The sequence below is a fragment of the Heterodontus francisci genome, chromosome 4 (assembly GCF_036365525.1).
Source record: "Heterodontus francisci isolate sHetFra1 chromosome 4, sHetFra1.hap1, whole genome shotgun sequence".
Lineage (NCBI taxonomy): Eukaryota > Metazoa > Chordata > Chondrichthyes > Heterodontiformes > Heterodontidae > Heterodontus > Heterodontus francisci.
Window position 1 is genome coordinate 156248281 of NC_090374.1, and position 16558 is coordinate 156264838.

General features: G+C 44.5%; 1 protein-coding gene across 5 annotated transcripts in view; it reads right to left on the bottom strand.

The window, feature by feature from the left end:
• The window catches only part of LOC137369342 (A disintegrin and metalloproteinase with thrombospondin motifs 3-like), a 311469-nt gene that overhangs the window by 18391 nt on the left and 276520 nt on the right, over positions 1–16558 (bottom strand). For all 5 annotated transcript variants that reach the window (XR_010974930.1, XM_068030412.1, XM_068030411.1 and 2 more), the window contains 4 exons: positions 10600–10765; positions 6001–6133; positions 2601–2808; positions 1890–2007 (listed from right to left, as the gene is read on the bottom strand). Coding sequence is in view for 4 of the 5 variants with exons in the window: in XM_068030412.1 (XP_067886513.1) it covers positions 1890–2007; positions 2601–2808; positions 6001–6133; positions 10600–10765 (625 nt within the window). In the remaining variant the exon portion in view is untranslated. The remainder of the gene's footprint in view (positions 1–1889; positions 2008–2600; positions 2809–6000; positions 6134–10599; positions 10766–16558) is intronic.

Here is a 16558-nt window from a genome sequence, read left to right on the forward strand (position 1 = left end):
TGGCATTGTATCAAATGCCTTTTGAAAGTGCATGTGTACCATATCAACTGCATTGCCCTCATCAACCCTCTCTGTTACCTCCTCAAAAAACTCCAGCAAGTTAGTTAAACATGATTTTCCCTTACCGAATCAATGCTGGCTTTCTGTAATTAACCTGCATTTGTCCATGTGACCATTAATTGAATTATTGTTTCTGGACGTTTGCCCACCACCAAAGTTAAACTGACTGGCCTGCAGTTGCTGGGCTTATCTTTACATCCTTTTTTGAACAAGGGTGTAACATTTGCAATTCTCCAGTCCTCTGGCACCATCACCGAGTCTAAGGAAGACTAGAAAATTATGGCCAGTGCCTCTGCGATTTCCACTCTCAGTTCCCTCAGTATCCTTGGATGCATCTATCTGGTCCTCATGCTTTATCAACTTTAAGTATAGACAGCCTATCTAATACCTCCTCCTTATCAATTTTAAATCCTTCTAGTGTATTAATTACCTCCTCTTTCACTGTGGCCTGGGTAGCATCTTCTTCCTCGGTAAAGACAGTTGCAAAGTATTCATTTAATACTTCGGCTATTCCCCCGCCTCCATGCGTAAATCCCCCTATTGGTCCCTAATTGGCCCTAAAATTGCTGAGGGTCCCACTCTAACCTCAAGGGTAAGCTCTTTTTAGCTTCAATGTAAATCTCTTTTAAATCCCAAAATGACCAAAAATTGAATCTTACAATAAATTTCATTGAAGGGTTAAAGGCAAAACAATATAAGCAAAATAAAGTGAGAACTGTTTACACAGGGTCTTAAATAAAATTTGGCGGGTACTACGAAGTGCAGAAAATATTCTATAACTGTCTGGCCTGATAACAGGAGTCACAGGGACCTCATAGCCTGGCCGGATGACACAAGCCACAGCCAATTTTTCTGACCTTTGTTCCCAAATATAAAGGTTAACACAGATTGGCAGTGGTCTGGGACTTTCCAGGTTGCGGCAGGTTGGGAGGGGTTTCTATTGGAGATATCCAGAAGAGGCAGGTAGGGGATGTTTCTCCTCACTTTCCCAAGTGCCAGCTGGCTGTCCCTGTACAGGGCACCAAAAATTCATGTTGCAGTTGTCTGCTCCTGGACCTCATCATATCTGAGTGTCTAGGGACAGGGCAGGGAAATGGAGGCTGGATTTTTTTCATAACCTTTGAACCACCACACCTCCTTCTCCCCAACATTCCCCACCCCACCCCCCCCCCAACTAGGATTGTGCTCTTTCTCCCAGTGGCTCAATCATGGCAGGGCCAGGTGTATGCTGGGAAGGCCTAGAACAGGAATTCCCAGTGATCCAGGGGCTGGAAATGAGAAACATACTCAAGTTAATAGGGAGGGAGGTCGCAGGAAAATCAGCCATAAATCCTACACCTCAGACATGTTTTGCAGTAGTTTGTAAATCAAAATTCATTATCTATCGTTTCTTATCTTCCTTGGCAACAAGTTTGGGTCTGGAATGCACAAAATGCATCTAATTTTCAATAGCTCAATGCAGTCTTTCAGAGCTAGAAAGCTGATAATATTTCCATTTAATTCACTAAGCAATGCAACACCTAAATGCTGATAAAAACTGATGAGGATTGCCAACCCTGATTGGGTGTATTCCTGGAGGTTTCATCACAAGACCTCCATCCACCCCAACAGCCTTTTTCCCCCATTTCCAATAATTTTATAACTAACAAACAGAAGTATTCAAAGAAAATGATAAAAAAAAACACAATTTGTAACGCCCCACTAATTTTTCTTCTGGGTTGCTTGCAGCACTGTCCAGCAGGTTAATCGTTAATTCCAAGAGACTCTAGGAGAATCTGGAGGGTTGGCAACCTTCGGCCTGGTGAATGGGCACCGTCACAGATACATACCACCACAAGGGGGACGTCTGCAGACTCTTGTAGCTTCCGGCTTTTCACCATCACATTGATCACTTGGACGACATCTGACCTGTCTTTGTTCAATTCCTTCACCACATGTAACAGAGCACTGCAAAGAATTAAGCACAAATCAGTGAAGGGAAGGAAAAACAAACTAACTTGTTTTTATATAACACCTTTCATAGTGATGGACATGTTCCAGTCTTATACAGTGACAGACCTGTACCCACCAGTTCTATACATGTGTTATATGGTAATGAACTGTGGCCACCAAATGTACCGCAGTGTTATATACTGACAGTTGTGCCTTCCTACCCAGTGTCATTCTGTGACAGATATGCACCAACCAGTACTGTACCCTTTTTTATTGCCCTTTGGGGTGTATTGAGGATGTGAATGGCAGTATGTAAACGCAAGGTCCTTCTATCTTTTCCTCCTGTTGTAATTATTATTTCTGGGAAGGCACCTCATTCTCCAGTTCATATGGTGTCCGTACGGCCTGAGAAAACGCAAAGCCATCGTTATTTTTTATTGAACACCACCTGTTTGCTGCACGGGGGGGGGGCGCGGGGTCAACATTTTAATTCAACATGAGGTGCAAATTCCTAACAGAACCAATGGACATTGTGATGCACTATAAAGCCTGTTGATTTGTTAAAAAAATGATTGTTGCATTGATATGAAGCCTGCTTGCTCACTGACCTCTAACCAGGGTCCTGCCTTCCACTGTGCTGGGCAGGGCTTTCGATTACAAGCTCGGCGGTTCTCCAGCCGTTCTCCGGTGCAGTATTTACTGTGCACTGAGCGATTCCTTCCACCGGCCAGCAGCTGCACGCAGCGGACAGTGCGGATTTGGTAGCCAGAACTCCCACAAGATTTTGTGCAGTGTTCCCATTCCTCTGCTATCCAACTGGAAGGAGCAACACAAAATCAAATGAATGTGCAGAGATCTTTGTATTCTTCTGAGCATTAACTGAGCACTTTGCTGAACAAAGGGCATCAGTAAATAGGTCACTGTGGATTGTAGAGGGCTTTCAAACTAGCTCAGGAGGAGCTAATTATTTGAGCGTAATACCTATGATTGTCTAGAATCATTTCATAAATTGGTTTCAGTGCAGTGAATGTATTGGAAAGACAATCATAGTGAGGCTAACTTAATCTCATAACTGCTAATATAGTAGGTCGGGGATAAAGAAGTATCTGCTCCCTTATATATGTACTCACACAGACTGTGTACTACCCATACACTGTACTCACACAGACTGTGTACTATCCACACACTGTACTCACACACTGCAGTCGCGCGCACTCTACACTAGCCACACACACTGCAGTCGCGCGCACTCTACACTATCCACACACACTGCACTTGCGCGCACTCTACACTATCCACACACACTGCACTCAGATACAGTACAGTATCCACACACACTGCATACTATCCACACACACACTGAGCTGAAATTTATAGTCCCACAGCCGACCACCCGCGTGGTCAACACGTCGCGGAACCACGGCGATATTAAGCGCTGCAGCTCATTTAAATTGCAGGGGCGAACCGCCCCCCCCCCTCCCCCGATGCTGTGGAGTGGGTGGGCTGTCTGTCCCCGGCAATGGCGTCAGCTGCCTGTGCACAGACGCTGCCGCCATTTTTTAAGACCTTCGAGCCCTAACTTTCAATGTACATATTGAAAGAACAATTTAATTAAAAAATTAAATTCATTTATTCTGCCCCTCTCCCAACCCCCCATTAACAATTAAATTAATTTCTTGCCCTCTCTGCCCCAAAACACTTCCCTTGCCCACTTGACCTCCCCCGCCCCTGCCCAAAGTACATAGACTTAACACAAAAACCCTTCCCACCATCTCCTACACCAATAATATGTCTTTGACCCTGCTCCCCCCACTCCTGTTCTGCGAAACCTACCTGCTCCCCCCTCCCCAGTCTTACCCCTCAGTTTCCCGGACGGGGATCAGAAGGCACGGGAGTGCGGGACATTGGCACGACTATCAGTGGACGTAAAAGTAATGAATGCAGTGATTTAAATTTATTTACATATGTTAATGGCGGTCCTGTTGCCGAGCGGTGGGGGCCGTCATGAGGCCTCGCTGCCGCTGGCAATATCAGGCCAGGCCCTCATGACGTCGGGGCACGTGGCAGCTCTCTCCAGGAGGCATTTTCCACCCCCCACCCCACCCCGCGTCGTGGAGTCATTAAAATTCAGCCCACTGTACATTATCCACACACATTGCATTCACACACACTGCACACTATCCACACACACGCTCCACACGCATTCTACACTTTCCACACACACTGTACTCACACAGTCTATACAATGTTAACACAGTAGTTCCATACAAACAGCATGCAATCTGCAAACGCTAATCACAGGCTGCACATTATCTGCATGCACTGTAGTTAGACAGACTGCACACTATTTACATGCACTGTACTAGCATATATAGTGTCACAGATTATATTGCAACATAATCTGTCACAGGCACCATGAAGAAAGGATCAGGTGGTCAACCACAACCACACAGTTATACTTCAAAGAAAGATTTTCTTGCACTGCAGTGGAGGTAATTGTTGGCTAATCAAAAGGTACATTTGGAAACTGGCTGCTCAAGCAAGCTAAGTAACAATGAAGACCAAACAGTGGGAGGATGCAGATCTTTGCTTAGCACCCTCCATAATGTGGAGGTCTTGGCCTTAGCCATTTTGCCCCGAAACATCCAACCAGGGTTCATCAGCAACTTCTCTCTCGTGCCATGTTATCAGTTCCACGTGGGACTGGCAAAGATTGGAGACCTTAATTCCTGTTTCCCTTTTCTGCTGCAGTTGGTACATGGTTAAACAGGAACAAGGATAGGAGAATTGAAACAAGAAGTACACACCCTCAAATAAACAAAGAACAAAAGTTATAATCTTGGCTCTGACAGCAGAGAAAATTAAGTAGAAACGAGCTCAGACATTCTGGATCAGTAACAGTAATACATACAGCTCCCAGACCACCACCACACAGAAATACTTTCAGAGCCCTGGGAATTTGGGATCTGGATTTTGCTCCGGATAGGAATCAGTAAGTTAAACTGGTGCCAAACAGACCTAATCAGTTGGGTTATGATATAAAATATGCCAAAAATTCCAGCTTGGATCAACAGGCATCATGAACAACAATTTGGGGTGGAACCCAATGCCACCAGGATTCCATCCAGTTTTTTCAATGCAGCCATTTCTCCAGCAAGGGAAGCCACTTCTCCACCATGCCAGGAATTTCGCTCAGTACACACTCAGTGGAACAGTTGCCAACTAACTGTTGGCGTGAGCTCCACTGCAGACTTCTGAATGGTCACAACCTTCACAGCCACTGATGCCCCCTTGCAGACGTTGTCCTCCCTAGGATTTAGTTTGGGGTCTGCACCTTGTGCTTGAGCAGACTCAGGATCCACTTGAGTGAATTTAGAGTCTGGCCCACCACCCTTTGGCCAGCTGAACGACCCCTCAGAAATGTCAGGGTTTAGGCCAAACGTCTGATTGCTGCAGTGAACATGGAACACTGGGAACCCAGGCTCAGTGGCAAAGCATCAGTCAGACTGCACAAAGCAAACTTTATTTGTTGTGGTTCCAATGGCTCTTGCCAACTGTGGCCAGGATTTCAGCCACAAGTGAGAGGAAATGGGTTGCAAAGAATTTTCATTGGTGATAAACAGTTTTAAAATCTTCAAAGTGCTGTTTGCCACTGGCCTTTACCTCCACTGCAATCTAATAAAAACTGGAAAACTGTCAATCCTTTAGCAGACACCTTTTCAGTGGTAATGCCAAGAGGAACCATTAGTGCCAAAGAGAATGCTTAGTGCCAAGACAAACCATTAATGCCTTGGAGAACCATTCGTGCCAAGGGGAGTCATCAGTGCTCAAGAGAATCATTACTGCCAAGGAGAAAAATGCTTCACTGCCTCACTGGTTGTATCCAGCCAGCCAACAGTCTCAAAATCTACGACCATTCAGAGGAAACAGCAGTGTTTGGTTTTATGGAAAGCAGATTTTCAGATAGGGAGGTAAACAGAGCAGGCATCAACAACAACTGATACTTACACAGGCAATGTACATTCTTGCAGGTTACACATCCTGCGGATGGGTTTTGGCTTTTTGTCTCCATCACAGTAGCTACGGTGAACCATTTTATTGTCAGTCTTCCTACGGCAGCCATACTTTGTGTACTGAAATCCTAATAACAAATGTTTAGTCACTTTTTCAAGCTAACTCAACCTGCACGATTAAACTATTGTCACGGAACCATATTTATTTTCTCCTCAGATTACAAGAGTGTGCCTTTAAGACTCTGTTTGAAACAGTGTGCCTTTAAGACAGGGAGAGAAGCTTTTGGATTTTCTGAGGCACAGTATGCCAGCTGCATTTGTTACCTAGACCACAGCAGGAGAGAAAGAAGTCATATGGTATAATGTTTCGATTTGACTGGCAAAAACAGGTCTGAACCAGTTAGCTTTTGCGAGACTCTAGCACAGTGTGCTACTGAGGAAAAGAGCTGTCTATTCTCTCTGAGCAAATATTTGACAAGGAACTACAGGCAGAGTTAATTGCCTAAGAAAAAAATTGCCTTTTTTTTTTTAAAGAGACTATTTGTATTGCTGAAGGTAGCAAAATTTCTTTACTTCCAAGTCAGGAAATATTTGCTTCAAGATTGAATCTCTCTTGACTGATTGTGTTTGCTCGAATTCGAAGTAAAGTTTCAACTGAGATAGTTTAAAATTCAAGTTGACCTATTGCCGTACTCAACATTGAAAGAACTGTTTGATGCCTGCTATAGCCAAAGTGTTTTGAATGCCTATCAAGAACAGACAGTTTCATCAAAATTTCTACATTAGAATACCTCACCCATCAGGAATGTAACCTGCAAAGGTTTATTTATTTATTCTTAAGAAACAGCTAATTTTTTAAAACCGCTACTTTTAAAACTGGTTAACCGGACTACTGTTGTTTTTGAATGTATGCATGTGAATGGGGGAGATAGATTAAAATAAGTTATAAGGTCTTTAGACATAGGTTTATCTTAATAGCGTTGAAGATTTAGTTTTAATAAATAGTTAATTTGTTGTTGTCTAAAGATACCTGGTTTGGTTTGTTTTATTCTGGGGGTTACTAGAGGGTTTAATTTGGCTATTTTTCCAGTTGGGTGGGAGAACTTTAATCATAGGCTGCGACCTGTGGCATGATAGAACTGAATTGACTTTGCATTGTTCCTGGCTCGGTCGTAACACTATATATATGCAAAACTGTACAAAGTAGCTTGCTGCATCCTTCACCCCATCCCATTCCTCAACTTCTTTTTTACTCATTCTCAGGATGCAGCTGTCATAGGACAGGTTGGCATTTATTGCCCATGCCTAGTTGCCCTGAGAAGGTGGTAGTGGGCCTTCACCTTGAACTGCTAGGTAGCAGCCTGATGCATCAATTTGACTTGGCAAAGGTAGTCTGGAAGATGAGTTTGTAGAATGCTTTTGTGACAGATGCCTGGAACAACATGCTGTGGAAGCAACTGGGGATAAAGTCATTTTATATCAGGTATTGTGCAACAAGGCAGGCTTAATTAGTAACCTCATAGTAAAAAATCCTCTGGGAAAAAGTGTTCATAATCCAACTGAATTCCATAATAAGGTTGAAAGCAACATACTCCAGTCATAAACAGGAGCTGGCTAACATTGATTGGCCAAATAGATTAAAAAGTATGGTGCTAAAATTGTGGAAAACATTTAAAGAAACAATTTAAAATGTTCAACAAAATACATTCCAATAAAAAACAGAGGCTGGAATTTTACACCCCCAAACAAGTGGGCTGGAGGCGGGTGGGGTGGGAGGTGCATTTCCTACCCACTCCAGCCCCCATTGCCAATTTACGCGGAGCGGCGGAAGTGAGAAATGGCCCACCTGCCCCATGCCAATCAAGGCCCTTAGGTAGCCAATTAACTGCCACTTAAGGACCTCCGCCCACTGTCACGGGTATTTTACTGGCTGGCGGATGGCCGAGGCCTCACAAAGCCTGCCTGATGAAACCAGGCAGCCTTGTTGCGGGCTGGGTGGGGCCCTGTTGATCGGGCAGCATACCCCACGAGGACCAACCCTGAAGCCCCAACCACTCCCAACGCACAACACTCCCCCTGTCCCCCTAACCGATCCCCCTTGCCTCACCGGGGCCCGACTGATTTTTAGGGCCTCGCCGGGGATACTTACCTTTTTTCCAGTGCCGACCTTCATCTTCCGATGGCTGGGTACCAGCAGTGGCCACCGCTCCCGGTGGCGCTGCTTGGACTAAGAGCTGCTGGCCCACTGATTGGATGGCAGCTCCATTAGGCAGAACATCCTCCCTCAAGGAGGTGGAAGCCCCGCCCAAGACCAATTAAAGGCCTGGGGAGCAAAAAATCCCAGTCTGGGTCCCCAGGCCCGGTGGGGGCCGGTTCGCCACCAACCTTTCAGCCAGTGGATGGGGCCTCTCGCTCAATGACAAATTCCAGCCAAAAGCTCAGCAAGATAGATCCATCCTTGGTTTACCAGGGCAATTAAGGATAGTAGATTAAAAGAAAAGGCTTATAATGTTGCAAAGAATAGCAGCAAACCCGAGGAAAGGGAGAAACCAGCAAAGGGTGACCAAAAGTTGATAAAAAAGGAATAAAATAGTATCTGAGAGTAAATTAGCCAGGAATATAAAAACAGATTGTAAGAGCTTTTACAAGGATATAAAAAGGAGAGTAACTAAAGTAAATGTTGGTCTCTTAGAGGCAGAAACAGGAGAAATTGTCATGTGGAATGAGGAAATGGCAGAGCTATTGAACAAATATTTTGTGTCTGTCGTCACAGAAGAAGACACAAATTACATACCAGAAATAAAGAGTAACCTGGGGCTAATAGGAGTGAAGCTCTTAATGTAATTAACGTCAGCAGCAAAAGATTATTGGAGAAACTTAAGGGACTGAAAGCTGACAAATCCTCAGGACTTGATGGCCTACTTCCTAGGCAAAGCCTCAGGACAAGGGGTCGATCATTTAAGACTGAGATGAGCAGAAATTTTTTCACTCAAAGGGTTGTGAATCTTTGGAATTGTCTACCGCAGAGGGTTGTGGATGCTCTATCATTAAGTATCTCCGAGACTGAGATCGATAGATTTTTGATCTCTCAGGGAATCAAGGGTTACAGGCAGTGGGCAGGAAAGTGGAGCTGAGGTAGAAGATCAGCTATGATCATTTTGAATGGCGGAGCAGGCTCAAGGGGCCAAATGTTTTACGTTCTACTCCTGCTCCTATTTCTTATGTTTGTATGTTATTATGCCACTTCAGATGCAGTTACAGCAAAATCTCTGGAGGAACAGGTTAACTAAAACAGCAATTTCCTGATTTCAGTGTTTAACTGGGCATCTGCAGGTGCTGGAAGTTGCTGTCTTTAATACCGGTGATAGCCTCACCATTATTTTTACCACAAAATTCAGGTCAATGTGATAATGGTCAGATAAACTGTTTCAATGGTGTTGGTTGAGGGGTAAGTATTGGCAGGGACACTGGGGAGAATTCCTCTGCTCTTCTTTGAAATATGGATCAACAGACTGCGCCTCAGTTCAACATCTTATCTGAAAGATGGCACTTCTAACAATGCAGCACAGCCTCAGTACTGCATTGAACTGTCAGCTTGAATTATGCGCTCAACTGATAGGGTCGGGCAAACAGATTGAATAGTATTGTTCAAAGGGGAACTGGATAAATACTCGAAGGAGAAATAACAGGGAAAGAGCTGGTGAGTGGGACCAACTGGATTGCTCTTTGAAAGGGCCAGCACAGACTTGATGGGCTGAATGGCCTCCTCCAGTGCTGTAATTTTCTATGATTCTACGGCCAGAATTTTATGCTCCCCCCCCCCTTGCCCCTCTTGGAAGTGGGCTGACAGGTGGATGGGGGGAAATCGGGAGGGATGGCAGGGGTGCCGTGGCCATCGCCTACCCACTATTGCTGGTATTTTGCCTGCGGCATCCTCCTTGCAGGCTGGGGTGGACTCTCCTGATCGGTGATTGGGCACCCTGTGACCCACGGAGGACCCCTCCAGATGGCTTGGATCACTCCCGCTGGAAGGCCACCATCACCCTCTCCATCAAGCCCCTTCCCTCTCACCAGAGCCTGGCTGATAGACCCCTGCGAGCCCCAACCCCACTTTCCTGCTTCCAAGGCCACCACCATACCTTTTCTTACTGGGTGCAGTCCCAACAGTAACCACCATTCCCAGTGGCGTTGCTGTGACTGAAGAGCTGCTGGAGCTCCGAGTGGCCCTCAGTGAGGCGGAAGCCATGACTGAAGGCAATTAATTGCCCGAGGACTGTTAAATACATTTGTGGTTTCCAGGGCCAGCAGAGGCGGGCTCACACCCTGCTTTCTAGCCAGTGGGCGGGGTCACCGCCTCCTCCTATAATATCAGTCTATGACTCTTATGATAATTTTCTGGAATGGGACTTGAATGCACAACCTTCTGACACAGAGATGACATTGTTTCCTACTGAGCCACAGCTGACACTGTGGTTAGCACTGCATGCGCTAAAGGGTTAACAGGTCACTTTTTTTGTGATAGTCAAAAATCATCAAATCACAAACCCGAGTGAAACAGACATTTACGTCTTACTTCATATTCAGACAGATTTACCTCCACCACATGGTTTGGAACATTGGGACCAGCTCTTCAAAGCCCACTCAAATGCATCGACATCTTCCTGAAGTACGTTATTGTTGCTGATGGTTGGCAAGGAGTCCTCATGTATAATGTAGTTATACGTGAGACTAGATTTTGTACTATTATTCCGAGGGATGATCTGAAAGAAACAGGAGGTTTAAACGAACAGTTGGAAAACCACCATCCATGTCATGGATCGCTGAGGATACCACATCTGAACAGTTGCAGCAATTGGTATTATTTTGTTCTGACATATGGAAACTCATCACCATTTTTTAAGAATCTCTAAACCAAGCTACTGAGAAATCTTGCGTTTCTATAGTTGTCTCATTATCACTTCCTTTTGCCTTGCACTATAATTTTTGTCATTTGATCACTCCCCCACCCCACCCCCCCCCAACCCCCAACCATCCATCACAGATCTCGACCTTTTGCTATTTTCCTGCCACTTTTTCCCCGGCTCTGTACCTGCTTGGAAGCTGTTCATCTCCAACATCTTCCAGTTCTGACGCAAGGTCATGCACCTGAAATATTATCATAGTTTCTTGCTCCAAAGATGCTGCCTGACTTACTGAATGTTTCCAGCATATTCTGTTTTTATCACTGAGAAATTTAGACAGGTAGGGATTTGATTTGATCAATATAAAGTACACACTCTCTTTCTGTAGGGACAGACTTAGCTATGTACCGAGAGCTTAGGCACAAGTTTACGGAACCAAGACTTGGGGGATCACTACATGCGCACAGGAGGACTACTGAAATTTAACTCACCCAATCCATGCAGGCAACTGTCAGAGTTTCATACTGTTTATCCAGCCAGGACAACCTTACCAGGTCAGGACTTGGTTTGCTGGATCATTTAGAGCAGTGTGGGAAGAATGTAGCATCAGTGACAGGTCCACCCCTCCAGGTTCCATTCATGAGACTGGCTGATTGGTCAATTATTAATAGTAAATCTCTTGGACCGTGACCCTGTCTAGTTCAAGTATCCATTTACTGAATCTGCCCCCAGCGTTGACTTGGTTGCAGAATTCCATCATTCAGTGTGTCATCTTGGTGCCATTTTCATAGCATCTTGTAACACAGAAAGAGGCCATTTGACACATCATAGCTGTGCTGGAACTTTGAACTAACTATCCAATTTCCCTGCGCTTTCCCCATAACCCCACAAATTCTCCCCCTTCAAGTATTTATCCAATTCCTTTTTGAAAATTATTGTTGAATCTGCTTCCACCGCCCTTTCAGGTAGTGCAATCCAAATCATAAAAACATGCTGAATAAAAAAATTTCTCATCTCGCATCTGATTCTTTTGCCAACCACCTTAAATCCATGTCTTCTGTTTTCTGATCCTTCTGTCACTGGAAACAGTTGCTCATTTTTTAGTCTTTCAAAACTGTTCATGATTTTGAACACCTCTAATAAATCTCCCCTCAACCTTCTCTGCTCTAAAGCAAACAACCCCAGCTTCTCTAGTCTCTCCATATAACTGGCATTTTTAATCCCTAGTACTACTTTTACAAATGTCCTCTATACCCTCTTTAAGGCATTTGCCATCCTTCATAAAGTGTGGTGCCTAGAATTGGACACGATACTCCAACTGGGGGCCTAACCTGTATTTTGTAAATGTTTAGCATAACTTCCTTGTTTTTGTACTATATGCTTCCATGTACAAAGCTATATATGATTTTTTAAACAGCCTGCTCAACTTGTCCTGCCACCTTCAAAGACTTGTGCACATACACCCCACATCTCTCTGTTCCTGCACCCCTTTTAAAATCATACCATTTAATTTATATTGCCTCTTCTCATTCTTCCTACCAAAATACATCACTTCACACTTCTCTGCATTAAATTGCACCTGACGCGTGTCTGCTCATTTCATCATTCTGTTACTATATTCCTCATTTGTGGCATCTGCAAACTTTGAAATGATTTCCTGTATACCACTGATAGTCATTGATAGTTCAAGTCATTGATATATATCAAAAAGAGCAGTGATCCCAATACCAACCCCAATGGACAAATTGTATGCTTTTCTCAATCCTGAAAAGTCACTGTTCACCATTACTCTCTGCTTTTTGTCTGTTAGCCAATTTCTAGCCCTGTTGCCACTATCCCTTTAGTACCATGGACGTCAATTTTGCTAACAAGTCTATTATGTGGTACTTTATCAAACGCCTTTTGAAAGTCCATATGTACAACATTAACCACACTGCCATCATCAACCTTCTCTGTTACTCCAAAGAGCTCAATCAAGTTAGCCAAACATGATTTGTCTTTAATAAATCCAAGCTGGGCTGTCAATTATTAATCCATATTGATCTCATCAAGAGCCCTGTATACCTTACCACTAATTAGTAGTTAATAGTTGGTCATTAAACAATTGAAAAGCGCAGGTAGGTACCAGGTGTGGAGAGCTCCTCATTAACAGCACTGCATCCATCAATTTTGTGAGTGCATTGACTACAATCTTGTCCACAGCATGGGCACATACCATGTCCCATTGAACAGTGCTTCCAACAGTTCAAAGTGTGGATCTTCAGCAACTGTTTAACTTTCTGCAACCCACTGAGGGTGGGCATCGAGCACTGATTTCAAGAGTGAGTGTTTGCATACCCAGCCTGCAGGCAATTGCTTCCTGCAGATGTCATCTCACATCTCATAGAAATATAGGATCACAGGAACAGGACTAGGCCATTCAGCCCCTCAAGCCTGCCTTACCACTCACTTAGATAATGGCTTATCTAAGTCTTAACTAAGGCTTCTTGCCTTAACTCCATGTTACCCTTACCTAAAAATAATCTCAGTCTCAAAAGCTCCAATTATCCTACATTCACAGTCCTTTGAGGGAGCAAGCTCCATATTTTTAACCACCATTTGTGTAAAAATCTACTTTCCGATTTCTCTCCAAATGGCTAACATTAATTTTAAGATTAAGTCTCCTCGTTCTTGATGCACCCACCAGAGGAAATAATTGCTCTGCATCTATCCTATCAAATCCTTATAACATTTTAAACACTTCTATCAGATCACCCCTCAATCTTGTACAGTCAAAGGAATATGTCATGTCTTTTCCACCTGTCCTCATAATTTAACCTTCTACGTGAGACTTTGGTGAATCTGTTAAATGCAGTGGCTTGCTAAATAGGGTGACAACAGGAATTTGGAGAGAGTGGGAATTCAGTGCAGAGGGGAGATGCAGGTGCTAAGTAATTTAAAACAAGAGGCAACAGTAAATAAGCAAATATATAGTCAGAAAAAATAATTAAATCAAAGGGGATAAAATTAAAATTAACTAAGTAGAGAATACCAAAATTAAAGGAATCCAATCGCATCAAATAAAAATCTGCAAGCATCATATGCCCTGGATAACTAAATGTGCAAGAAGTGCCTCCAATTTCTCTGACTTTGAGGAGTGACTGGAGTCATGACAGGGCATATGGAAAGCTGAAGGTTTGCTGAAATGCACATTACAGAAGGTGGTCATGCTGCAGCCACAGAGAGTTCAGGAGGACAGTAAGTGGATGTCCATTTGGCAGGGTAGGAAAAGGTAAGCTGTGCAGGGATTCTCCAGAAGTAAGGCAGTTTCAAACTGGTTATCAGTGCTAAATCCCAATGAAGGTGTCATTACCTCAGGGTGGAGGGGTGGGAGGTCGGGTAGCACGATGGTACAGTCCACGCCACCATGGTGAAATTTTCTTTCTTATTCATTCGTGGGATGTGGGCATCACTGGCTAGGCCTCCATTTATTGCCCATCCCTAATTGCCCTCGAGAAGGTGGTGGTGAGCTGCCTTCGTGAATTGCTGCAGTCCTTGGGGTGTCAGAACATCCACAGTGCAGTTAGAAAGGAAGTTCCAGGATTTTGATCCAGCGACAGTGAAGGAACGGTGATATAGTTCCAAGTCAGAATGGGGTGTGGTTTGGAAGGGAACTTGCAGGTAGTGGTGTTCCCATGCATCTGTTGCTCTTGTCCTCCTAGGTGGCAGAGGTCATGGGTTTGAAAGGTGCTGTCGAAGGAGCCTTGGTGAGTTGCTGCAGAGCATCTTGTAGATGGTACACACTGCTGCCACTGTGCGTCAGTGATGGAGGAAGTGAATGTTGAAGGATGGGGTGCCAATCAAGCAGGCTACTTTGTCCTCGATGGTGTCGAGCCTCAAGTGTTGTTGGAGCTGCACCCATCCAGGCAAGTGGAGAATATTCCAACACACTCCTGTGCCATGTAGATGGTGGACAGGCATTGGGGAATGAGGAAGTGAGTAACTCGCTGCAGAATTCCCAGCCTCTGACCTGCTGTTGTAGCCACAGCATTTATGTGGCTGGTCCAGTTCAGTTTCAGGTCAATGATAACCCCCAGGATGTTGACAGTGGGGGATTCAGCGACGGTAATGCCATTAAACGTAATGAGGAGATGGTTAGATTCTCTCTTGTTTGAGATGGTCATTGCTTGGCACTTGTATGGTGCGAATGTTACTTGTCACTTATCAGCCCAAGGCTGGATGTTGCCAAGTCTTGCTGTTTCAGTATCTGAGGAGTCACGAATGGTGCTGAACATTGTGTAATCATCAGCAAACATCCCCACTTCTGACCTTATGATGAAGGGATAGTCATTGATGGAGGGATAGTCATTGATGGAGGGATAATCATTGATGAAGCAGCTGAAGATGGTTGGGTCTAGGACACTTCCCAGAGGAACTCCTACAGTGATGTCCTGGGACTGAGATGACTGACCTCCAAAAATCATAACCCTCTACCTTTGATGCTCGGTATGACTCCAACCAGTGGAGAGTTTTCTTCCCAATTCCCATTAACTCCAGTTTTGCTAGGGCTCCTTGATGCCATACCTGGTCAAATGCTGCCTTGATGTCAAGGGCAATCACTCTAAATTCACCTCTTGAGTTTATGTTTGGACCAACACTATAATGAGATCAGGACCTCAGTGGTCCTGGCGGAACCCAAACTGTCAGTGAGCAGGTTATTGCTGAGCAAGTGGTGCTTGATTGCACTGTCGACGACCCCTTCCATCGCTTTGCTGATGATCGAGAGTAGACTGTTAGGGCGGCAATTGGCTGGGTTGGATTTGTCCTGCTTTTTGTGCACAGGGCATACCTGGGCAATTTTCCACATTGCCAGGTAGATGCCAGTGTTGTAGCTGTAATGGAACAGCTTGGTTAGGGGATTGGCTAGTTCTGGAGCACAAGTCTTCAGTACTATTGCCGGAATATTGTCAGGGCCCAAAGCCTTTGCAGTGTCTAGTGCCTTCAGCAGTTTCTTGATATCACATGGAGAGAGTCAGATTGGCTGAAGACTGGCATCTGTGATGCTGGGAGGAGGCAAAGATGGATCATCCACTTGGCGCTTCTGGCTGAAGATGGTGTCAAATGCTTCAACCTTGTCTTGACTGCATGGGAGGTACAGCATAGTGTAGAAATGCAGTTGTCAGAGGATATTCGATAGGGGATAGACATGCCGAGGTGAGTCTTGCATGCTATGTTGCCTCCGTGATGCCAGGATAAATGACATCACTGAACAGATGCAGAACATTTTGCATGTTGAAACCAATAACATAACCAGGAAAAGGGTTAAGAACCTGCATACAGCCTTTCAGGAGCTAGGGAAGAAGTTAAAGAGCAGGATCACGAAGGTAGTAATCTCCAGATTACTCCCAGTGCCATCTGCTAGTGTGTATAGGAGCAGTAAGTTAAGACAGGCTAAGGTATAGTTGGATAAATGGTACAGGAGGGACTGCTTTAGATTTCTAGGGTTTTGGGACCAGTTCTGGGACAGGAGGGACCTATACAAGTTGGACGAATTGCACTTCAATTGGACTGGACCTAATATCCTCATGGGGTGATGAGTGGTGTGGGGGAGGGTTTAAACTAATTTGGCAGGGGGAAGGGCACCAAGTTGAAGCATTGAGATAAGATACAAGA